The 25329-nt window shown below is 52.5% G+C and overlaps 1 protein-coding gene across 6 annotated transcripts; it reads right to left on the reverse strand.

Moving 5' to 3' along the window:
- B4galnt2 (beta-1,4-N-acetyl-galactosaminyltransferase 2 (SID blood group)) lies at positions 1 to 23942 on the reverse strand. 6 transcript variants are annotated; one of them, XM_004859639.3, is made up of 11 exons: positions 23546 to 23942; positions 10096 to 10302; positions 9741 to 9878; positions 9065 to 9171; positions 7731 to 7768; positions 4126 to 4306; positions 3494 to 3580; positions 2964 to 3151; positions 2243 to 2383; positions 1723 to 1942; positions 1 to 1307 (listed from the first exon to the last, which is right to left on the reverse strand). In XM_004859639.3, exons 1-11 carry the CDS (start codon positions 23779 to 23781, stop codon positions 1102 to 1104), a joined length of 1749 nt encoding a protein of 582 aa, XP_004859696.2. In that variant the 5' UTR covers positions 23782 to 23942; the 3' UTR covers positions 1 to 1101. The 6 variants fall into 6 exon arrangements, with proteins under 6 accessions (XP_004859696.2, XP_004859697.2, XP_004859698.2 ...); XM_004859640.4 differs by having other exon boundaries at positions 1 to 1522; positions 23546 to 23901; XM_004859641.3 differs by lacking the exon at positions 23546 to 23942 and adding an exon at positions 20324 to 20650.
- Positions 23943 to 25329: the final 1387 nt, after the last annotated feature.

Genomic DNA, 25329 nt, shown 5'->3' on the forward strand with positions numbered 1-25329 from the left:
TACAATTCTAAAGTCTTTATTTAAATTAAGCAATTCACACATTCTTGTACTTTGGGTGGGGTTAAATTTTGTTTCTGTTGAACATAAGAATTTACCAAAAATGACCCAAGTTAGGTTTCAAGTACTTTGCAGTTTAAGCAAGGTTAAGGCTATCTTTGGGGGAGGGGGGGAGTAACCAGGGATCGAACTCAGGACCTTGCACTTGTGAGGCAGGTGTGGTGCCACTGAACTAAATCCCCGGCCCCCAAGTTTGTTTGGTTCTTTTCCTGGTACTGGGGATTGAACCCGGGACCTTCACACTGAGCTACATCCCCAGACCCTTTAAAATATTTTATTTTGAAACAGGGTCTTGCAAGGTCACTAAATTGCACAGGCTGGGCTTCAAGTCAAGATCCTCCTGCCTCAGCCTCCCAGAGCGCTGGGATTACAGTTGTGAGCCACCATGCCTGGCCTGGCTACCAGTTGGTTTTGTGCGCTCAGGAACTCCTCAGGCCCCTTATCGACTTTAGCTGTGCTTTAACTGCATTCCATAGGCCCCTGATCGGCGATATAAAGAATGGTGCCCTACCTGATGTGTCATGTGCCCACACCCGCAGGTAGCCATGGCCTCGAGCGCTGCGGTTCCACCGACCTCCATCCTACCAGATGTCCACTTTCTGTCACCACTGAAACCCGACTCAGCTGCCGCTCCTCAAGGCAAAGACCCTGGTTTTTCAGTTTTTTGAGTCCATGAGATAGAACCAAATGAAAATGTGCGGATGGCAGTGAAGCTGGAACTGATGTTTCTGGGGGTCACATGATTTCCACCAGAGTCTCACGGCACCAGCACCAAGCCAATGTGACCTTCTGCTGAACTGAGATCAGAGGACGTGGCTGAGTATCTATGCAAAGCTTCGGAAAGAAGGCTCCGGAACACTTAACGCTTTGGTAATTTACAAGGTCCCCACTGCCCTGATCAGTGATTGGTCCATTCCTAATAACTCTTGAACGTTGATTGGCCCATCCAGTTGCCCTGCCCACCACCAGTAAGCGTTGATTCATTGGTAGCTTGCACTGCCAGTTCCACCTTTCTAGATGCCCACAGCCAATCAGCCCTGAGCTTTATGTGGAGCACTGGAAATGGTTTTTGAAGTAGTGCAGCGCCAGTTTGAACTGGATCTGTGCTTTTGTGTTATCCCGATAGATGCTGTAGTTCTTCTCCAGCGCGGCCAGCTCCTTGTCTGTCGCCGGCGCACGGGACTGGTGACCCATGACCACTCCTGGGCACGAACCCACCAGCAGGCTGCCCAGCCCGTCTATGAAAAATTCTGCAGGGAGAGAGCGGGAGAAATGGGAGTTGTCACCGCCCGGCAGGGGTCGCACTGGGCGAAGGCAGCTGTATTTGTTTTGAGACAGGATCTTGCTATGTAGCCCAGGCTGGCTCTGAACTCATGGCATCCTCCTGCCTCAGCCTCCCGAGTGCTGGGATCACAGACGTGCACCACCATGCCTCCACCGGTTGCAATTTAATGGGAAAGGATTTCTGTAACAATAGATGAAGTAGGATGGGACGGAAGAAGGGGACAGAGCTGCAGGGCTGGAAGAGGAAGGGTGCATGGGGAGGCAGAGTGGAAGAGAGCGGAGAGAGGCCGTGAGCTCCCTCGTTTGGGGTCAAGGGGACAGGGTCCCACGGGTGTAACCCTGGGTTCCTGGTGTCCCCGGCCCGCCCGTCCTCATGCCCACCTAAGTGAGCCACCCGCTGCAGGCGGGGATCGAAGCCGACTCTCTGCAGCCGCTCCGTGTGGGCCAGGAAGAAGTTGACCACCCCGCTGGTCACCACACAGCTGGGGAAGCCGTCCAGGCGCTGGAAGGACCCGGGCCTCCGGTGAATGCAGTCCCCACCTTCGCTCTGCTCCAGGAACAGCTTGAACTGGAACGTGTTTCCCTGCACGCTGCCGCCCACCTAGCAGGCGACACAAACACCAGGGTTCCTTCTGCCTCCTCCAGGAAGCCTCCTGGGGCTGCACCTCCAGCACAACCTGGATGGGCCTATCTAGCCTTGTGTGGTGGCACATGCCTGTAAAGCCTCAAGAGGCTGAGGCAGGAGGATCGCCATGGAGGCAAAGGAGGGATGCACACCTCTCCGGGTTCCAAGGCGGCTGCCCTGTCTGCAACCTGCAGGGCCCTTTCCTCCCCTCCCTCCCAGCCTCTCCTCCTCTCCTCTTCCTCCCCCTTCTCCGTGGCTCCAGGCCAAATCCCTCACCACATCCAGCTCCGTGTTCTCCAGGACCTCAACCAGTGTCTCAATCTTGCTCTTGGGGATGAAGAGAAAGTCGTCGTCCACCCAGAGGACGTACTTGGTGGTGACCTGTGAGATGGCCAGGTTCCGCCCCGCAAACCAGCCCTGGAAGCCACAGGAGCTGAGGTCAGTGGGTCCCCACCCTGCTGACTAAGCAGAGTCCCTGGGGAGAGTTCCGGGTCCCCAGAGAGATGAGCTCACAACCTATGGGGTGAACCCAGTGTCCAGCTGAGGCTGGGAACTGCTGGTTACTGGAGTCCAGGTCTTGGGTCAGCTTGGGAGCTCTCACTATGTGGCCCAGGGTGGCCAGCCATCCTCCTGCCTCAGCCTCCTGTGTTAGGATTATAGGTGTGGGCCACCACACTGGTGAGACAGTCCCTAGCTGGGATGGATTAGTTGGGGCACAGATGGGTCCAATGTTGAACCTAGAGATTAGGAACTCTTGGGATGCAGACACAGGGTCATTTCTAGGCATGCAACCCAATCTCCCACCCATATGAAGGAAGCTGAAATAGCTGCCCCCTTAGTGCTGAAAAGTGGGAGTGATTTCCTTGAAATCTGGGTTCACTGAGGGACTCAGAGGAGAGGCTCCTGCTTCTGGGGACCACAGGCTGCCCTGTCCTGGGCCAAGCCTCCCTCTGGCGCCACCTGTCCTGGCCCCGGTGCCCCGACTGGGAGGCCGCACCTTCCCGAAGGGCATGATGTAGTGCTCCACATATTTGTCATCGATCTTCACAGGCTTCTCACTGTCGTCAGCCACGATCACCATCAAGTCTGGGTAGAACTCCCGAATGCTCTGCAGCAAGGTCTTCAGCTTGTGGGGCCGCTGGAAAGTCTTGGTAGCAATGGTTACCAGGTTCCGGAGCTTCCTCTCTGGACAAAAACGGGGAAGCCTTTCTGCCCTCCACATGGGACCTGCTGTCTTATTTCCGCAACAGGGTCTCACTCTGTAGCCCAGGCTGGCCTGGAACTCACAGCGATCCTCCTGCCTCAGCCTCCCAAGTGCTGAGATCACAGGCTTGTACCACCATGTTTGGCTTAAATATAATTAAGCAATGTAGAGAAGGGTATCCTAGAATTTCTTTCCCCCAAATAAATCTTGTGGTCAGGAATCATATCAGATGTATATTTTGATCACTTCTCCTCAGCTCAGAGGCCCCCCCATGTCATCATGGGTCCCGGGGAGCCCACATGGAGCTCGAGGACAGGGCTTACCTGGGCCCGGATCATACAACTTGGGGATTGGAGGGTAGCGGATGCTCACAGGGAACTTGGCCACTGCGGACCTGGACTCCAAGCTCACTGGAAGAAGAGAAGCAGTCAGGCCCAGGTGGCATCCACTGTAAATCGAAGCCCACGAGGCCCAGGAAGCGGGGGTGACAGGCAACCGGGTGAACAACAACAAACTCTCCCCTCCTCCCTGTGCTATGTAGCAGGTGGGGTGGGCTGGGGATCCTAGGGTTGGGGGTTCTTTATTGTTTTGGGTTTTTTTGAGACAAGGTCTCATTATGTAGCCCAGGCTGGCCTTGAACTCACAGTGATCCTCCTGCCTCAGCCTCCTGAGTGCTAGGAGTCCAGGCATATGCCACCATGCCCAGCCTGAAGACTTAGCTTTGAGCACTGTGCGGATGAGCTACAGCTTGGGTAAGGGGCCCCCAAAAGTCCGTGGGGTGAATGTGGCAAAGTGGGGGTGGCACTGGGTAGAGTCACTGCGAAGTTAAGTATCTGGGGCTGGAAACAGGCCCGGGGAAGAATCGCAAGGCAAGGGCTTCCCGGAGGAGCCGGCCCAGCAGCCCGCGGTGCTCGTGGCACTTCCCACCCCGAGCGTGTTCGAGCAGGCGCCTCACCCACGTCCACTCGGTTCTGCTGGTAGCTGGTGCTCGTGTAGGTCACGTGCTGCAGGACGAAGTTCAGCAGCTTCCGGTTACTGGTGGAAATGGTCAGCCGCTTCTGGCCCTTGCCCCGCACCACACTGTCCGGGACGTCAGCGAGGGTGTTCAGTGTCCCCAGGGTGGCCGTCAGGGTGACCTGGGGAGGATCGGGTACACTCACGCGACTACGCAACCAACCACCACCAATCGGCGCCATCCACGTCTAGACCTTCTCTGTCACCCGCAACTGGCCTGTGATCCCAGCACTCGGGAGGCTGAGGCAGGAGGATCGCCAGGAGTGCGAGGCCAGCCTGGGCTACAGAGGGAGCTCCTGAGTCAAAACGAACAAATAAACAAAAACACCTCTGCCTTCCTGCTTCCGCAGCCTGATGGAAGGGTGCTAAAGGCAGAGATTGGAAAACACTGCTTTCCTGAGACAGGCACAATACCCAGCGTGGCCAGCAGGGGGCAGAGCACAGGGCGCGAAGCAACAGCGACAAGGGGCCGGGGGCCCCTCTGCGTGCGGGCTCCAGGGCCCCTCTAGATTAAGGCCCCGCCTCTAAACATCCCCGTCTCTGACCCTGCAGGTAGCATTCTTCCAGACTCTGACTCCATCTGCTTCTTTTCTTTCTTTCATGTATGTATTATGTAGCCCAAGGTGACCTAAACACAACCCTCCTACCTCAGCCTCCCACATGCTTGGACACAGGCATGACTGTATTTTTTAAAGTGCAGCCCTGCAAAGGAAATAACCTTTAGAGTGAAGAGACAATGTACAAAATGGAGGGCTCATATCTAGAGTTTATAAAGAACTAAAAAAAAGATTAGACCCTCCCAGAATAAAAGACCCAATCGGAAAAATGATCCCATGAAAGAACAATTTCTCAGAAGAGGTAGAGATGGCCGATAAATACAGGAAAAAAATGCTTGTCATCGCCTTCATCAGAGAAATGGGAATGAAAACAACCCTGAGATTCTATCTTACCCCAGAAAGAATGGCCACCAGCAAGAAATCAGATAAGAAGAAATGCTGGCCAGGCTGGAGGCTGCCAGGGAAAAGGAAAAGGAGCCCTTTCCACCACAGGTGGGAGTGCGAACTAGTGCAACCACGCGGAGATTGCTCAGAACACTAAAGCTGGAAATTCCATCTGACCCAGCTATTCGCCTTCTAGGAATCTTCCCGAAGGAGTTAAAGACATCACATTACAGCAATCCATGCATAACCCATGTTTACAGCAGCACAACTCATAACAGCTAAATCTTGGAAGCAGCCTATATGTCCATCAGCACATGAATGGGTAAAGAAAATGCAGTATTTACACAATGGAGTACTACTGTGCCATCACGAAGGATAAACTTGAGTCATTTGTGGGAAAATGGATGCACTTTGAGACCATAATGTTAAGTGAAATAAATCAGACACACAAGCAGAAATATTGCATGGTTTCTCTTACGTGCGAAACTGGAAGTATGAATAAATGAAAGAGCAAAATAAAAGACAATAGGAAAGAGGGAGACAGATCTTTTGCAAAAGGGCAGGGATGAAGAGATAGAGGGGTGGGGCCGGAGAAGAATGAAGCTGTGTTGTGCACCCGCACTGACCCCCTCGAGGAGTGTGATCATCGTGTACAGCAAACATAGGCTAATACAAACAATGAAAACCCCAAAAGTAAATTTGCTGTGAGTCAGCGCCAAGGTGGGGAATGGTCGTGAGGAAGAACTGGTTCACATAGGAAGGGGACCAAGAGGTGGGGAGGGAGGAGAGGAGGGAAACGGGATTAAAGCAAAAGAGGAAACAGCTCTTTCGTAAATGGGAGGGGAAGGAGGGTTGGAGGGAAGGGAGAGGAAAGAGAGAAAAACAATTACGATGTGTTACAGGCGTCGGGGATTTAGCTCAGCGGTGCCGCACCTGCCTACCAAGCACAAGGTCCTGAGTTCGATCCCCAGTACAAAAAAAGATGCGTTACAGCTGGACATGCTCATGCACTCCAGAGGCTGAAGCAGGAGGATCTTCATGAGTTTGAGGCCAGCCTGGGCTGCACAGGGAGACCCTGTCTCAAACAAACCAAAGCGCTCTGCTTCCTGGTTGCCATGCCACGAGAGGCCTCTGCCTTGCCACCTGCCTTGGAGCCCAGGACTGTGGACTGAAGCCTCTACCAACTGAAATCCAGGGATCAAAATTGTCTTCAGAAGAGAGAGCTCACAGACCAGCAACCATGGAAGAAATTGAGAAAGTCACCAAAAAGCTGCGGTTCCCTACAATGCAAGGCTCAGCTGGGGTCACGGGTTTAAAAAAAACGCTTCAAGAACGAGAGAGATTGGAAGCAGCAAGGTGGAGCCACAGCTCATGCAGAAACCACCGGTCCTAGGGTCTTCCAGGCCAGACGCGGGCTGGGAGAGGGAGGGCTAACTCGAGTCGGTCAGTGAGGGATCAGGGTCCTTACTCAGCCTTCGCAGTCTCTGTCCTGTGTATAAGGCAGCTCTCAGCGTCCTTAGAGAGACCCTGGCCCGGGAGTTCTCAGTGAACCCCACACAGGAAAGGCTGTTGCAATGTTCCTTCATTAAGGGTTAAATCTGTGTCTGAGACCATCTGGAACTACAAGCAGCTGGCCTTCTGGTCATAACTCAAGACTTTGGTCCTAAGTTAAAACTAAAAATCCAGGGGCCTGGGATTTAGCTCAGTGGTTTCGCTGCTTGCTGTGCAAGCGCAAGGACCGGAGTTCGATCCCCGGTACCAAAAACAAAAAACAAAAACAAAGATAATAGGAAAAAGGTCATCAGGGAAGTGCCGTGTGTCAACCACGCAGACCCGAGGAAAATGCAGTCTGGCTTTGATTCTAATTTGCCCCAAGAGTGCTGGCTTCGGCAGCACATAAACTGATCGACTCCAAAAAAGTTGGTGTCACGGAGTCCAGGCCACAGTGAATTATAGGCAAAGCCGTTTTCCGTGAGCATCAACAGAAGCAGAATAAAAGGTTTCAGTAGGAAACTTAAAAAAGAAAAAGCCAGGTGTGCTGGCACATGCCTGTCACCCCAGGACTTGGGAGGCTGAGGCAGGAGGATCGCCGTGAGTTCAAGGCCAGCCTGGGCTACACAGTGAGACGCTGTCTCAAAAAACAAACGATAGAAGCTGCTGCTCCAGAGGAGAAGAGAGCCACAGGCACAAGCGAGTCTGGTCCAGGTGAGGGCACCGAGAAAGGTGACAGAGGGGCTGGCCGCACTCAGCGGAGCCCATGGTGGCGGTGGCCAGCGGGAGCTCTGTTTGCTGCTCGGTCCCTCCGTCCCCTCCTCCAGCCCTGTTCTCCCTGCAGGAACCCAGCCGGGCAGCCCTGGGCTGAGCCTCAGGCAGCCCAAGCCAACGCAGGCTCCACCCAGCGGTCGCTCTCTCGGGGTTTGTGGCAGCGAACCCTCAGAAGCCACAGCAGTACCAGGACCCAGCCCGTGTGTGGCTTCGGGTCACCCAGGAGTCAGCACCAGCCCTGGCTGTGCTGCATCCAGACCGAGGACGGGGCTCGGGTAAGGCCACTGTGGGAGGAGGAGGAGGCCAGATGCCCTGAGCGGAGGACAAGGAGGGTTCTTACCTCATAGACCGGGGCATCCGGCCCTTCAAACCGGAGACCTGGTGGACATGGGAAAAAGGACAAAAATGCCATCAGAGAGGACACTGAGGCTCTCCCCTACCCCTTGGACTCCTACACATCCCTGAAAGCCTCTCATGTCGGTGGTCACTCCCCTCCACCAGGACTGCCAGAGGGGCACTGTCCTCGACCCAGGTGTCCAAGGGCCCCTGCCCTCCTGGCTTTGGGTGCTGTGAGTACGCAGAGCCTAGAAGGAATCACCCTGAGAGACAGAAAGCAGGGCCCAGCACAGGAGGCTGAGGCAGGAGGATTGACACAACCAACCAAGCAATCAAACAAAACAGAACAACAACAAAAAGACAGTCTCCACTGGGGAAGGTGAAGAAATTCTAGCCATGGACATGGTGACTAAAGGTTGTATGACAATGAGAATAGTATTCATGCCCCTGAACTGTGCACTTAGAAATGGTCAAAACAGTGAATTTCATGTTCTGTAGCTTTTACCACAGTAAAAAAAAGAATCACCCCCAAGTGGCAATTTTTTTTTTTTTGAGACAGGGTCTCGCTGTGTAGCCCAGGCTGGGCTCAAAGTTACAGTGATCCTCCTGCCTCACCCTCCCAAATGTAAGTGATGACAGGCATGTGCTGCCACATCTGGGTGTCAGATCCCTTGGGGAACTGGGATCCTGCTCCTTGGTGGAGAAGGCTCTGCTGGCTCCACAAGACACTCAGGATCCCGGATGTCCTTGTCACCCAGCGAGACACACAGGTCTTTCCCAGGTGGGGGGAGCTATTTGTCTCCAGGGTGCTGAGCAGAGGAGGCTGGCAGCTCGGTCGCCTGGTGACCCTGTCTTTGGCTTCCAGAGCAGGTATGATGCTGAGGTAGAGGCATGAGTCTCCCCCAACTGATAACATGTGTTCTCTCTCCTCTTCCTCCTCACCCCGTCTCCTCTTCCTCCTTCTTGCGGGACTGGGGATTGAACCCACACCGAATTACCTCCCAGCCACCCCCATTTTTATTTTTATTGTGAGACAGGGTCTTTTGAAGTCACTGAGTTGCCCAGGCTGAGCTCCAACTGGAGACCTTCCTGCCTCAGCCTCCTGAGTGATGGGATGCCAGGCTCGGGGGCCACCAGGCTTGGCTGTCGGCATTCTTTCCAAATGCCCTCCCTGGGCTCAGCGATGTTCATGCCCAGGGGGTTGGAGGACTGCCAAAGCCAGCTTCGCCCGAAGATTCTAGAGGCACACACACGGGCACCCCGAGAGTGACGGCTTCCTTCAGCGCCTTTGTCCCTGTGGCCGCGTGAGGGCGCTGTCTCCGCGGACGCTGCACCTACCTGGGACAGGGATCGTGTGCAGAGGCATCACTGCCAGGCCGTGCACCGGGTACCCGAAGGGCAGGTTGGGCTGGGCCAGCAGGGGCGGGGGCTGCGGCAGCCCCTCTCTGCGGGAGAAGCGGACATGAGCCCGGGTCCTCAGGGAGCTCTCCGGAACAGCCTCACCTGCTCTTCCCCCTCCTCTAATCCCAAGAAGCTACTGAAGCGATTTACGCAAAACACACTTAGAAAAGCACTGACCCTGGGCGAAGTGGTGCACGCCTGTGATCCCACCACTAGAGAGGCTGAGGCAGGAGGATCGCTATGAGTTTGAGGCCACCCTGAGCTACATAGTGAGTCAAGGCCAGCCTGGAATTCATAGAGACCCGGTCTCAAAAAAAATAAAAATAAAAATTCATTTTGACACAAGTTCTAAGTTGTCCAGGCTGGACTCAAACTCTCGGTGATCCTCCTGCCTCAGCCTCCCTCAGTGCTGGGATTGTAGGTGTGGACCCCTCCATTCAGCACCTTTTTTCCTTTTGCTATGTATTTTATACATCCAAAGCTCTAGAAGCCTGGATTAAAGAACGAAGTCCTTGATTTGCTTCACCTGTCTGTTCCCAATCAATTCTACCAGTGGCTCCGCGGGAGAGGCAAGACCTGCCCTTCCCTTGCGGACCCGACCCCCCTGTGTTACCTCCTCTGAAAGTGTTTGTACTCAGCCTGTCTCCTCGAGTCCACCCCTGGGAGGTCGGTCTCCTTGTAGGCCCTCTGGAAGTTGTATGCTCCTTGGCTCTGGGCGTTTTCGCATGTGCACTGGTTTTTAGGGAACAGCCTGAAACAAGCAAGAGAGCCGGATTGGTGGGATACATCTGTGACCCCAGCACTGGGGAGGCTGAGGCAGGAGGATCACTGAGAGTTTGAGGCCAGCCTGGACTAATAGCAAGACTGTCTCAAACAACAAACAAACAAAGGGCACCACAGGGCAGGATGCTACAGGCGCCAGGAGGAGAGTTGAAGGACAAGGCAGAGAGAGAACCCCAGGACCTCACCAGAGCCGGTCTCGGGAGAAGAGGTCCCGGAGCTGCTGCTCGGGCAGGAGGCTGAGTGTGGGGACATCCAGTGTGGGCAGCAGGCTCTTGGGATTGAGGCTGGGCAACACTGCTTCAAGGAAGGCTCTTCTGGACACAATGAGAACAACGCCAAGGCCAAGTCCTAGGATCAGCCCCAGCTTCTTGAGGAGCCACAGGGACCTAAAGCTGCGGAGACACAAAAAAGCAGTTAAACTCTCTCTGTGTGCAGAGGATGAAGCCAGGGTCTTTGCACATGCTAAGCAAGCACCAGACCACTGAGGTGCATCACAGCCTCCATTAAAATCCCCCTCCTCCTCCTCTTCTACCATCTTTTTTGACTTTTTGAGACAAGGTTTTGCTGTGTAGTGAAGGCTGGCCTTGAACTCACAGTGATCCTCCTACCTCAGCCTCCCAAGTGTTGGCATGCTTCTCAGTTCTTAATGGATCAAGTTGCAAAATATATAAAGCAAGCTGGGGTGTAGCACAGTGGTGGCCACCTGCCTCGTATCTGCATGACTCTGGGGTGGACCCTAGCTCTGCGCGCACGCGCGCGCATGTGTGTGTGTGTGTGTGTGTGTGTGTGTGTGTGTGTGGTAAAAGCAGCAATAACAGTGCATTCTGTTGAAGAGCTCTTAGAACGTTTACGAAAACTGGCCACAAGCATTATAGGAAGCTGTAATAAAACAGAAACAGTTCATCATATATTCTCACCCTGTCATTCAAAGGTAATCTCATACCAAGGTGCCTCCCCAGCAATATGGAAATTTTATTATTTATTTATTTTTGGTACCAGGGATTGAACTCAGGGCCTCACACTTGCCAGGCAGAGGCTGCACTGCTGAGCTATATCCCTAGCCCTACATGGAAAATTTTAGAAGATCTCAAAGCAACTCAAACTGTGGTCCTGTTACAGACCAGTGTGACAGCTACCCGAAGAAACCCAGCAGCACTCGGAGAAATGGAGGGAACCAAACTGTATTACCTCACAGGCCCAGAGGAGTTTGAACTCTGAAGTCTGAGCCCTGAACAGAAATGGAAGCAACCTTACATAGGGATCTATGGGGTAGGGGAGTTGGGGCCACCTACCCAGCAAGCATGTTTACAGAAGCAGAAGGGCAGAGTTAACAGAGTATCTCGAAACATTGGGCAGGAACATCTTGCAGCATGAACAGTTATATTTGCAGTGTAGGTGGCTTTAACACAATATCTTATGATTCCTGGCAAAAAAAAAAAACCCAAAACATTGCCAGGGTGAGGGTGGGAAGAAAGACCTGCCATGCTGTGCATCCTTATCAATCCCAGCACTCAGAAGGCCAAGGCACAAGGGTTGCTGTGTGTTCGAGGCCAGCCGGAGCTATATAATGAGACCCTGTCTCCTCTTCCTTTACCCCTATTCTGCTTCTAGACAGCTTCCCAACTACTGGCCCTGCTGACCAGCACCCACTACTGGGTCACTACCAGAACTTTCTCTGCCTTTATGTCCATTCCACTCTAGAATCCTGTTCACACAGAGGAGACTCCTGGGCATGGTGCCGCACACTTGTAGTCCCAGCTACTCGGGAATCATTTGAGCCCAGGAGTTCAAGACCAGCCTGGACTACATAGCCAGACCCTGGTTCAAAACCAACTAACCAGCCAGGGATAGTGATGTATGGTTTCCAGTCCTAACCCTGGGGAGGCTGAGGCAGGAGCATCACAAGGCATTGGAAGCCAGCTCAGGCTACATAGTGAGACCCCGTCTCAAAAACAAAAACAAACAAAACAAAACCCCAACTAACCAATGAAAAAGAAAGTGAGTGAGATTAAATGCCAAAATACTTCAATAATTGCCCATTTTTCCTATCCTGTAAAACCAAAATCCCAAGGCCTGGGAAGCTCTGGGATGGACTTTTGGCTCACTCCTTCACTGCCAGCCGGATCTGGGTTATTTCCTGGCCCAATTTATGCTCCCACCTGCTGTGTTTGTCCCAGGGCAATCACACAATAGGACTGACAGTTCAGAGTTAGACTTTAACCAATTTAATGGTGACCATTTTTCCTTTCCTGTCAGCCTCATTGTGTGCACTTAGGAACCTTGATTTTGAAAACCTACACTGCATGGAAGTACGTGTCTTTAAAGCCTCTAGAACAAAAAACAAAAGGCTTTGTGTTAATTGAATGTTTATTTTTGGGTGTGAAACTTCACAGCTGGCCTGGGGAAACCTGGGAGGAGACAATTAAATTAAATATTTTTAGTAAAAAATGTCCTTTGTCCCAACAGAATATGTAGAATATGGGCTTGGATGTAGTCATTTTTGAAAGATAACAATGCTTTGTTATTATAGCTAAAATAATTTAAAAATTATCAAGTTTCCAAACATCCGACAAAAAATAACAATATGCATGTAACCCCTCCTCTCTGGGAGGCTGAGGCAGGAGGACTGCAAGTCTGAGCCCAGCCTGGCAACTCATTAATTTAGTGAGACTCTGTCTCAAAATAAAAATATGACAAAAGGGCCTGGGGCCAGGTGAGATAGCACACACCTATAATCCCAGCACTCGGGAGGCTGAGGGAGGAGGATCGCTGAGTTGGAGGCCAGGGTGGGCTACATACCAAGACCCTGTCTCAAACCCCACCGCCCTGAAAAAAACAAACAGCCAAACAAAAATAATGCACTGGCAAGGATGTAAGGAAAAAGAAAGCATTATACACGCTGGGGTTTGTAAATGAGAACAGCCTTTACGGGAAATAGCATGGAGGGTTCTTTAAAACGAAAAGCAGGCCGGTCCTGTGACCCAGTCCCACCACTCCCTGGTTTACACTCAGGAAATGATGTCACCAGGCAGAGACGCTGCACACCCACTCTAGTGCTGCAATGGTCCTGACTGCCAGGGGCTGGAGAACAGAGGAATCTCTAAAGGGAGGTCACTCAGACATAGATGAGGAAAAAGGCGGGAAAATGGGCAGAACCGGGGGTCGTCCTGTTAAGTGAGATTAGCCATGTGCACACCGTGGAGCACTACTCTGCCATGAAGAAGGAAAGAGTTGAGTCATTTGTGGGAAACTGGAGGCACCTCGAGACCATAATGTTAAGTGAAATGAAGGCTGAATATTGTATAATTTCTTTTATATGAGAAACCCCAAGCAGAAGTAGCTTAAAGAGCAAAATAAAAGAGAGATGGCAGGAACATGGAGGTAGATTATGTGGCAGTGAGAATGGGATTTGGGGAAGGGGGAAAGAGGAGCGGGGTGGAGAGAGGGTCTGTGAAATGATGGTGCCCCTGTGTGCTAACTCACTGAGAGGCTCACTCATGCACCCTGAATGACCACTAAACCCTAAAGAAATATAGGGCCGGGATTTAGCCCAGCAGTGCTGCTGCCTCCCTTGGCAAACGCAAGGTCCCAAGTTCGATCCCCGGTACTGAGAAAAAAAAAAAGGCCCAACTCATATTCCCCGGCTAATTCCTTCTATTTTATTTATTTACTTTGTTTTTTTATGACAGGGTCTCACTATGTAGTCCAGGCCAGCCTCAAACTCCCCTGTGATCTTCCTGTCTCAGCCTCCCCAGTGTGGACAGCCTCACCCTGCCACGCTCAGCATAGCCATTCCTTCTTCTGCCAAGTCCCTGGACTTGCCGTTCCACCTGGCTCCAGCTGGTGACAGCACTTGAGGTGTGGTAGTCAGTGACAATGCACTGGCAGGGGCTGACTGAGAGTTTGACTCTTCTTCCATAACTGCAGGGTCCGCATCACCATGGTAACTGCAGGGTCACCGTGTACAGCGGGGCAGCTTCTGGGTGGGGGGCAGGACCCTCCTGGGTGAGCGTAATGACCTGGATGGTCCCAGGGCAACCCCTTCCTCCTTGCCGGGCTTACGTCTACAGCTGCCGGTCAAGCTCTTGGGCCCTCGCTGTGCTTAGCTTAGCAGAAGCTGTCCAGGGCCGCAGTGCAGCCGGAGGGCACGAAGCAGCCAGGCATGGCGGCACTCCTGTAACCCCAGCGCGAGGGAGGCTGAGGCAGGAGGGTCACAAGGTGGAGCCCAGCCTTTAGTGACTTAGCAAGACCCTGTCTTAAAATAAGAATAAAAAACCAAAAGGGCTGGGGATGTAGCTCAGTGCGAAGGCTCTGGGTTCAATCCCCAGTACTGGAAAAAAAAATTCAAAGAAAGAGCCACAAAGCAAATGAGGAAAAGAACTTTGGGCCCAGTCCCCTCAGGCAAGACGAGGCTGCAACTCTCCCACGGGCTTCTCAGGTTCCACTGGCGGAGCTCAGAGGCTGAGCCGGAGGTGGAGGCAGCCAGAGCCTACATTCGGCTTCCTCCAGGCTACAGGGGCTCCTGCCCCACACCGGGCTGCGTGGTAACAATGTCAGTCCAGCCCTGGGCACCCAGGGGGAGTCAGGTGACCACGCTTTCCCTCTGTTCTAGAAATACACTTCACCGGGCCTGGGATTTAGCTCAGTGGTGCTGCTGCCTGCCTCGCAAGGGCAAGGTGCTGAGTTCGATCCCCAGTACCAAAAAAAAAGAGATTTAGAAATAAACTGTATAATCAGCCCAGTGTGGCTGCACACATCTGACATCCCAGCACTCGGGAGGGTGCGAAAGAAAGGTCACTGTGAGTTCCAGGCCAGGCTGGGCTACATAGTGAGACCTTGTCTCAAAAACCCAAACCAAACCAAGAAATTAACTTCATGATTTCTGTGTGCTTTACTCAATAATCGTTTATGAATCATCACATTCTGGGAGCAAAGAGGAGCCTGATATGACAGCTGGGCATGGTGATGCATGCTGTAATCCCAGCTCCCATGGTGACTTAAGGCTGGAGGATTGAGAGTTCAAGACCAGTCCAGGAAACACAGATCTTCTTTCAAACAAGCTAAACAAAACAAACCAAAAAGAAAAGCAATCCCTATCATGAGAAAGACAGGAGTGCTTAAATATGCATCAAAACCTGAAAAGCACAGTGAAAACCAAATATCAAAGCAACATGGTGACATTGGATGACTGAAATTATTCCTAAGCAATATGGGAGCAGAGCCAGGGATGGAGCTCAGTGATAAAGTGCTGGCCCAGAAGCACCAGGCCTTGGGTTCCACCCCCAGGATGGTGGGAAAAGAAAAAGACAAAGAAGCCAGGTGTGGTGACACATGAACTCGGGAGGCTGAGGCAGGAGGATCACCATGAGTTTGAGGCCAGCCTGGGCTACACAGTGAGACCTTGTCTCCAAAAACCAAAATCATCCAAACACACATTTCTTAAAAAAAAAATAAAGAAGATAGCAGCTCCTCCATCTGCAAAGGGGTTGGCTGTAGTCACCCTGATTCCTTGGTACCAATGGCCAGGGCCTGGATATTGGCTTCTGGGTGGTGAGCAGCCCGCCTTAGCCTGGTAATATTCTCGGATTGAGGTACAATTAAAAACTAGGAAAAAGTGATATTGTTGCAGAAATCTCGGAAAGAAATACACAGAGACACAGAATTTGGATAAAATAATAAAATTTCTTCTTGCGAGCGGGTGGGAACGCCAGAAACCAGTCTGGTCTGTGCGCCCCCTTTGTTCAGCATTTCCCTTTCTATAACCTTTTTAGCCATTATCTCATCCCTAGTGGTCACTGATATGTAAATACAATTCCAGTTCCTATTTACAAGTCACAGACACAAGATAGGCCATATACATTGTAAATTCACCCTGGCATGGTAACTTTGTTAGGTTAATGAAGTTACTGGTTAGTCAGATAATCGTCACCTTAAACAAGGAGCTATAGGAAAAGCAAATTTTAAAAGAACACATTGCTTACTTTGCTTCTACAACTACCTTAATATTCAATCTATTAAGTTATCTAAAACTTTTCCGTGTCAATATGGGGGGAATAGATCTAACTCCCAAACCTGCTAGATATCCAAAATGACAGTTTGTTTTCTAAGATTAAAGAATGAATTCTAGGAACAATGGAGGTTAAGAGTGGGAAAAATTGGGCCAGGGATTTAGCTCAGTGGTTCCACCATCTGCCTAGCAAGCACAAGGACCTGAGTTCAATCCCTGGTACAAAAAAAAAGAGTAGGAAAAATTAAGGCCAGGGAATTTAGCTCAGTGGTGCTGCATCTGCCTGGCAACCACAAGGTCCTAAGTTTGATTCCCAGTACTAGAAAAAAAAATTTTTATTTTACAGGAAAAGTTTATTGAGAGAAAAATAGCTTCTCTCTAAGAGAGACAGAAAGGGGACCCTGTTTCCCAGGGTGTTTTTATGGCGCAAAGCCACAAGGTGAGGTGGGGTCAAGGTGGGACAAAACTATAGTCAACTAGTAAGATTCCAAGTACAGTTGCATAGGTAATATTTTTGTTCAGTGAGAAATCACAAGGTGGGTATGAGGTGGGACAAAACTGGTCAACCAATAAGATAACAAGTATAGTCGCTTAGGTAATATTGATTAAATGGGGATCCAATGGGGAAGCAGGTCACATAGCAAGCGTACAAGGACGGAAGAAGGGTTTTTGGTAAGGGATGGATTAAGATCTTGGTCCCCACCCAGGTAATTGATACCTATTTAGAATATCAGGGGCCGGGGATTTAGCTCAATGGTTACACTGCCAGTCTGGAAAGCGCAAGGTCCCGAGTTCGATCCTTGGTACCAAAAAAAAAAAAGATTCTTAGACTATCACACTGCTGTTCACCCCCAGGGGAAGTATATGGGTGTAGTAATTATTTCTCTCTTTTCACAATGCCAACCAGTGAATGTGCCTCAATCGGGTTTTTTTTCCTTAATTGTTTTTTATGCTGAGGGGCCAGCTTTTTCTAATTGCCTTATAATAATTTCTAACTAACTCAGCCATCTGCAGGAGATAAAAAAAATTTTTCAGATGAAAACTTCGGTTTCAGAACCCAACCCCAGTTAATTTATCCTTTTTTCTCTCAAAATACAACAGTCCTGGGAAATTCCCCCGCACATGCCAAAGGGCTTGGCCAAGCTTTATCATTTGCAACTGGGCCTCTGTCACCTGTGAGGAGACTACCCTTTCACCTGGGAATCAGGACCATTTCCCCTGCGGATTCTTTCCCCTAGGAACAAGGACTATTTCTCCATTTTCTCCCCATGGCAGTCAGGTGACTCTCTTTATCAGATTCCACAGATTTCCACCCAAAGCACTTCAAGAGCCCCACACCCCTCCTGACCTCTGCCTGACTCCCCTCCTCGAGGCTCTTAAGGACTGTGACCTCCAAAGTTCTTCCACAGAAGGGTGGTGACGGTCCCACACCAGCCCCTGTTGCAGATAGGTAAGTTAATAGATATCCTGTAGGCAGGTAGGCAGGCCTCGAAGACCCTACTGGAGGACAGTCAAAACACAGACTCTGAAGGCCAGCATTGTAAAAGTAGAGAAACTGCCACACTCACGTAGAATAAATAGCAGTGACTGATAATCTAAATCACCTGGGTGGGGGACCGAGCACTTCCAGGAAAGATCCCTCATCCACCCCTGAAAACCCTTGCTCAGTCCCTTGTACGTTTGCTATGTGACTTGCTTCCTCATTGGATGCCCATTTAATCATTACCTGAGCGACTATACTTGTAATCTCTTTTGAGGGTTTACCAGGGATAGAAATCAGGACTTTTTGCCTTAGAGGCAGGCGTGGCACTGAGTTTAATCCTCAGCCCTACTTTTCACAATCTTATTGGTTGATCCTGGTCTTGTCCACCTTGTGATTTCTTTTTCCTTTTTCTTTCTTTTTTTTTTTTTTTTTTGGTACTGAGGATTGAACTTGGGTCCTTGAGCTTGTGAGGCAGGCGGCGGAACCACTGAGCTAAATCCCCGGCCCTACCTTGTGATTTCTTATTGGATGAGTATTCCCTAAGCAACTGCACTTACAATCTTACTGGTTGACTATGGTTTTGTCCCACCTTGAGCCCATCTCACCTCCTGGCTCTGTCCCATAAAACACCTTTGAGAAGCAGAATTGCCGAGGAACCCGTTTTCTGGTCCCTCTTCTCTCTCTCTTAGGCAGAAGCTTTCTTCCTCGAAATAAATTTTTCCTACTCTTAACCTCCGTTGTTCCTAGAATTCATTCTTGGGTTTTAGAGAACAAGATCTCGAGTTTCTGATACCTAGTAGGTTCAGGAGCTCCATCTCTTCCCGCTATGTCACTCCCAGCCAGCAGGGCGGGGCCAGGGGTCAGAAGGGTTTGTGCCCGGTGGGGAACTGCCAAGGAGACTGGGTGAAGAGAAAGCAAAGCCTCAGTTCCAGCCTTCCACTGATGTAATTATTTTTCATTAAAACACACTACAGTGTGGACATCTAATAGGTTGGTGATTGTTCTTTTGAATGAATGAACGAACGGTTTATTGTGGTGGTGGACATGGAGCCAAGGACCTTGACCCTCATAGGCACACGCTCAGCCTTGTTATTTGTTACTTGATAAACACTTTCAAATATTCTCTGGTTTAATCCGCATTCATTCTGCTAAACACCCGTAGATATAACCCATGGGAACTAAAGCTCTCGGAGTTCTGTTTGTTTATTTATTTACTGTGGCACTGGGGTTTGAACCCAGGGCCTCCAGGCTGAAGCTCCATCCCTGGCCTTTTTTTATTTTGAGAGGTTTCACTAAGTCACTGCGTAGCCCAGGCTGACTTCCAACTTGTGATCCTCCTGCCTCAGCTTTCCAAAGTGGCAGGGTTATTGTAGACAGGTAAGTTAATGATACACAGTAGGCAGCCAGTCAGGGCCCTCGAGGGAGTTAATACAGAAGGCAATGGAGGCCGCTTACTGAAGGTCAAGATTCAAAAGGGAGGAATGGCCACACGCACGTACTTCCCCTGGGGGTGAACAGTGGTGAGTGGTATTCTACCAGATAGCAATCGCCGGGCTGGGGGTCAGATCTTACACCTGGAAATCCTGACTCGGTCCTCCATTTGATGCCCCTTTAATCAGTACTAAGCGAGCACGCTCATAGTCTTATTGGTTGACCATAGCTTTGTCCCACCTTGTGCTCGCCTCACCTCGTGGCTTTGCTCAACACAACACCTTTGAGAAGCGGGGTGGGCGGGCAACCCACTTTCCGAACCCCTTTCTGTCTCTCTTAGAAGTTATCTAGGGCTGGGGCTGTAGCTCAGTGGTAGTGGGGCCCCTGGGTTCAATTTCCCAGTACTGCAAATGAAAAAAATCTCAAAATAACAAAAAGCAAACGACCAGATGTAGTGTTTTGTGGGGGAAACTGGAAATGTAGCTCGGTCCTGCTCGGCACAGGAAGTGCGCGGGGTTGGAGGCCTGGTACCCACACGAAGCACGGCACCGCCTCCCCGAAGACCTCGGGCCGCATGGCTGCTGGAGCGAGAGGCCCGGGCTCGGGGCTCCGGGTCCAGCGGCATCTTGAGAATTCCGGGGGCGGCGCCTCCTCCGGGCCCCACCGACGCTGGGGGAAGGGAGGCTGCGAGCAAAGCCTCAGCGGGTCGCACGGGGACGCCTCTTTGATGCTCGTCAAATGTCGTCCCACACACACCACTGTATTTCCCAAGGTGACTTCCTTATCGAGATTTAACGTGGCCCAGAGTTTGAAAAATGCAAAGAAAATAAACTTGGGGGTCTCAAATAGAGCAAAAAACATATTTCTGATCTTCCTTTGTAGTTTATCAAAATTAATTTACACCGGGTGTGGTGCGGGCGCTCGTCATGCCAGCTTCGCTGGAGGCTGAGGCAGGAGGGTGTAAAGTCGACCTTAGCCCGGACAATTTGTCTCCGAAAAGGGGCTGGGGGTGGGGGTGGAGAGCCCTGCGTTCCATCCCTAGTATCGCAAATCGATGGTGAAAACGTAAAAAGGAAAAGAATTTGCCCTCTAAAGCCCGCCCCTCCGCAGGCTAACCCTGGCTGACTCAGGGCGTCAGCGCGGAGACGACGGCCGCTCAGCCTCCGGGCTGCGCTGAGCTGGAAAAACCCGGCTTTCTGGCCCCTCCGGCGACTTTTGAAAGCTTGGAAGGCGCGGGCAGCCCTGGGGCTCTGCCTGGCTCGGCGGCCGGGGGACCCTCCTGACTCTGCGGCCGGCCCCGCGCCCCTGGACGTAGATCGATGCCGGGGCCCCGTTCCCGCGCCCCCAAGACCGGCTCCCACCCTCCGATCCACCGCGACACGTTCCACCCCCGGACAACCTCCACGTCGCACTGCGTACCGCAGCACCCGGTGCTCTGTTCTCAGGGTCCCGGCGGGGGCCGCGACAGCCACCTGCGCGCGGGGACACTCACCCGCTGGACGTCATCCCGGAGCGCGCGGGCCGGGTAGCCACTCCGCCGACTGCGCAGCGCGAGTCCCCGGAGCCGGGCAGGTGGAGAAACCGCGAGGTTTGGGGCGGCGCCGCCGCGCACCCCCCCGCCCCCGCCCTGACTCTCGGTGCTCTCAGAGCCAGGCGCGTCCCTCGCCCGTGTCGCCTGGTCGTTCCCTTTGGTCTTCCCCGAGAAGAGGACCGCGATCCCCCTGCCCCACCGGCGGCGCTGACTGGGCGTCATTTACGCGGTGTCATCTGTCACCATGGCCCTGAGACATGAGCGCAGACGAGGAAACTGAGGCAGAGCAGAGCCAGCAGCTGGCAAGGGAGGAGCTGGGATGGAATCTGAGCGCAGGGAGTGAGCGCCCAGACCGGGGCGACCTGGATAGACCTGTTGGTTGGGGACCCGGTGGCTCCCGCACTTTATTCACACCCCGGAAGGAAAGGGGCCGGCGAGGCTGGGCAGAGAGCGGGACCAGTCGACTTCTCGCCTCACTCCCAGCCCGTGCCCCTCAGGCTGCGGGAGGCTCGCACAGCGCGGTTAACCGGAATGCACACTGAGCAAGTGCTGCAGCCCGCCTCCCGCTTTCCGGTTTCCAACTTGAACCGCTTCGTCCTCCTCCCCCGGTTGTCGGGCTTCTCTCTCCAACTTACAGGGAAACGCAATCATCCCCTTTGCCCTACGATCGCGGCCCCTCCCTGCGCTGTGCCTAAACCGGGTTCAGGCTGGACCCCGCCCGCCGCATCGATCCCGGAGTCCACCTTCTACTCCCCGCGCCCGCGTCCACCAGGTTGGGGTGGGGGTCCCTAAACGGGGCCCTGTGAGGGCGCCTCACAGCCCAGAGAGGGGGAGGATGGGAACAAGAATTAGGTGCCGTGGTAGCAGATGTCGTCCTGTACTCCAAACACCCACTGATGACAATAAAACATAAATTAAAAATCAAATAAAAACAACTGGCAACTGGCCGGTATTTTTTTAAAATTACCAGTTGGGTGCGGTGGCAAAGGCCTGCAGCATTCTTCGGGAGGCTGAGGCAGGAGGGTCACCGTGACTTCAAGGCCCGCCTGGGCTACATAGTGAGACACTGCCTCAAAAAAAGAAAAACAGGCAGCAAGCCCAGAGCTGCAAGCAGGCTGCAGGACAGGGGGCAGCACCTGGGGGGGGGGGGAGGAGGAGGAGGAGGAGGACATTGTGATGGAGCCAGTCACTTCTGCTCTCCTCCATTCGAGCTTCCTGTGATGTTGCCAGAAACCTGGAGGCTCTGACAGCCTAGGGCTTGGTTGTACTTTTGTTTTGTTTTGGTTTTTGTCACAGGGTCCTGCCTATAATCCAGGCTGGCCTTGAACTCACTATGTGGCCCAGGCTGCTGGCCTTGAACTCGCATGGATCCTCCTGCCTCAGCCTCCCCAGTGGTGGGATGACAGGTGTGCGCCACCACTGGAGGGGGCATTGATCACAGGGCCATCGAAGGGGCCGAGACTTGTGGGACTCCCTCTGAAGCATGTGATGCCCACACTGGGTAAAGCCCTCGAACCGCCTGCCCCCACCGGGACGTGGAGTACAGGAAGTCACCCGGGCCTGGGTTGCTCCTTCTTGGCTGGGTCCGGAGCTCTGCAAAGTGTTGGACACCTGTCGTCCTGGGTATCGAGTCCGGGTCAGGCCCAGTATCTGCTGCTGCCCAGGCCTGGGGAGGACGGGGGTCAAGGGCACCTGGCCCGTGAGGCTGCCTGAACATGGCCCTCACAGCCACCATCCTGGCTCCGCCCAAAGGTGGCATGTGGCCAAGCAGAACTTCTCCTCTTCCAGGGGCGTGGGCCAGTTTCTGGCTGTCACCTTTGACAAACTGGCAATTTCCTTAAATAAATTCAAAATTCTTTGGGTCATTTCAGCCACTCCCAGGAGCTGGGACACCCACCTCTGGCACTGTCTTTTTAGAGCTAAATGTCAGACTCTACAGCCTGGCGTGGTGGTGCCCACCTGTCACCCCAGCACTCGGGAGGCTGAGACAGGAGGATCACAGACCCCGAGTCAGAAGGGCCGGCCCATCCTGGGAGGAGGCAGGAGAGGAGAGGAGGATGGAGCAGCCAGGCTTGCTGGGAACCCAGGAGAGGGAGCAGCGGGGCGAGACCCAGAGAGTCCTCACCTACCTCTCCGCCTCCCAACAAAGCAAGGAGTGTGGGGGGAAGGTGACCCAGCCCGGGCCGGCTACCGGGAGCTCTGCCTCATGGCCCAGGTGCAGCAGAGAAGCCTCCTCGGAAGAAAGCTCCCCCACCCCCAGCAGCCTGAGGGGTCAGTGTCCTTCAGCGACCGGGGAAAGCAGTGCAGACTGGCTCCCATTCAGCACCCAAAGCCCCAGGATAAAGCTGTTTTTCCAACAAAGTTTATTTTATATTTTATTTGTTTTTTGAGACAGGGTCTTTGCTACATAGTTCAGGCTGGCCTTGAACTCGCAGTGATCCTCCTGCCTCAGCCTCCCTGAGTGCTGGGTGTGCCACCAGGCCCCACACTCAAAATTGTTTTAAATGAGACTGGGGATTTGGCTCAGTGGCACCACACCTGCCTTGCAAGCACAAGGTCCTACGTTTGATCCCTGGTACCGGAAACGAAATTATTTTAAGTGTGGTTAAAGAAATGCTGGAATTGGAAGCTGTTGTACTCCTGCCCTGATCTTGGAGTATCCGGCTCCCAAAGCCCCCGAGAAGCTGCAGCATCGGAGTTGCGGCGTCTGTACGCACAGGAGAGCCCAGAGCCTCTGCCCTCCCTCTTTTGTGGCCTGACTTGCTCAGGCCTAACTTCAGACCCCAAGGAAGGGGAGGGGCAGCGGCCTTCTGCGTAACTTGGCTTCTGATCCCCCTTTTCCGACAGGCAGGGGTCTTAACGCTTTAATGAAGTCCCTCCCTTTTCTTTCTTTCTTTTTTTTTTTTTTTTGGTACCGGGGATTGAACTCAGGACCTGGCACTTGCGAGGCAGTCGCAGAACCACTGAGCTAAATCCCCGCCCTAGTCCCTCCCTTTTCCAAAAAGGTATTCATTAATGTATGTATTTAGAGACAGGGTCTCGCTATGTAGCTCAGGACGGCTTTGAACTCACTAGGCAGCCCAGGCTGGCCTTGAACTCTCGGAGATCCTCCTGCCTCAGCCTGCCGAGCGCTGGGATGACAGCAGCCCCAGCTTCCAGCAAGGTCTGTGATCTTGGACTCACCAAGGGGAGAGATCGAGGCCGTCAGGCTCGCTCTCCGTGCGCCTTCTGAGGTTCCTGAGTGCAGGCGTGGGGCACAGCAGCTGGCGAAGCTGCTTCCATTTCCGACTCAGCCCATAGGTTCGGGGGGCAGGACAGGAAGCGGGGTTCCTCGAACCTCTCCGCAGGGCCTGGCGGTGCGCAGGCTGGAGTCTGCTGGAGCCCCGGAGAAATAATATCCAAGCGGGTGTGGGGGACATGGTCTGGGACCTCACCCCTGAGCCTCTGTAGGATGGGGGAGTCCCCGGAAGACGCTGCTGTCCCTTTCTGCTGTGCGGAAGTCCCGCGGCTCAGCCGCCCGCAGTACAGCACAGGCGCGGGACCAGCCGCCCCTGCGTCCCCTGCAGCAGTCAGGGTCCCCGACGCGGCTGAGGCACCCGCTCCGCCTCTGGCTTTCTCTGGGACTAAGGCTTCCCTTCCCCCACTCCCCACTTCCTCCCGGGCAGGAACCCAGGTTTATCCTGATGCCGCTTCCAACGCTCGGCAAGAATTAGAACTGATGCCGTTTACTCCTTTTGAAAGAACTTGCCTTTAAATCTGTTTTCAGGTGAAGGTTTCCTTTTGGGGAAGAGTTGTCAAGCTGGGCGTGGTGGTCCACGTGTCTTGGGAGGCTGAGGCAGGAGGATTGGATAGCAGTGAGTTGGAGGCCAGCATGGGCTACAGAGTGGGACCCTGACTCAAAAAAAAACAAGCCTTCTGAGCTGCGAAGTAAGAAGCACTGAGCAGAGATTGACATTTGATATACCTGACTGGACTGATATAATCATAAATTCCATCTGACCCAGTTATCCCCCTTCTAGGGATCGTCCAAGAGTTAAAATCATTGTGTTACAGCAATCCATGCATACCCACATTTACAGCAGCACAACTCAAAATAGCTAAATCTCAAAAGTGGCCTCTACGTCCATGGACAGAGGAATGGAGAAAGATAACGTGGTGTTTACACACAATGGAGCACCTCCAGGCTGTGAAAAAGGATAAACTTGAGTCATTTGCAGGCAAATGGGTGCACCTTGAGTCCATACTGTTAATCGAAGTAATTCAGACACACAAGCCTTAGGGTTAGGGATTTAGCTCAGTGGTTCTGCCTCCTGCCTCGAAAGCACAAGGACACAAGCCTTAATATAGCATGTTTCCTCTTACATGAGAAGCCCAGAGTATGAATAAAGAGCTAAACAGAAGCCAATAGGAAGTAGGGAGGTGGATGTTCCTCAGATGGGAAGGGGATCGAGAGAGAAAAGGAACCGAGATGTGTTGGGTCCATGCACCTACTCCACACAAGGAGTGTGAACATGATTACACACATGTACTAATGAAGGAAACCAATAAATTTTGCAAATATATCATTAAAAAGCCAGTGCTGTTCTATGGTAACATTCTCTACAGGGCCATGGCGGCACTGCCTGGCCATGTGTCGGTTTTCGATGAAAGATGCCGCCTGCCAGGTCTGGAGTGGCCGAGCTAGTGGGCCTTCCGGGTTGCTTTGTCAGGATCCTGTGCACAGGTGGAAGGTGATGGGGACCTCTCGCTCCTCAGAGGGAATGTTCTAGAAGTGGCTTGATGGCGGAGAGAGGAGAGAAACACAGGATTCTGGTCCTGAAGAGAAAAACTCGGAGGAAGAAGGAAGCTGGAACACACCTGTGATTCAGCACATAGGAGGCTGAGGCAGGAGGATCTCCATGAGCTCAAGATCAGCCTGGAATGAATATATATATATATATATATATATATTTTAACTCTGCCCGAAG

The sequence above is a fragment of the Heterocephalus glaber genome, unplaced genomic scaffold (genome assembly GCF_053883595.1).
Source record: "Heterocephalus glaber isolate CG9 unplaced genomic scaffold, H.glaber_assembly_v1.0 deba00001773, whole genome shotgun sequence".
NCBI lineage: Eukaryota > Metazoa > Chordata > Mammalia > Rodentia > Bathyergidae > Heterocephalus > Heterocephalus glaber.

Bases quoted from the DNA above. Each gene is read 5' to 3' on its own strand.
- B4galnt2 (XM_004859639.3), bottom strand. From the start codon at position 23,781: ATGTCCCCCACACCCGCTTGGATATTATTTCTCCGGGGCTCCAGCAGA. The intron at 9,879-10,095 runs GTGAGGTCCTGG...TGCTTGTTTCAG, and splicing joins TTCTCCCGAGACCGGCTCTG to GCTGTTCCCTAAAAACCAGT. The intron at 1,308-1,722 runs GTGGGCATGAGG...CTCTCCCTGCAG, and splicing joins GCAGCGGGTGGCTCACTTAG to AATTTTTCATAGACGGGCTG.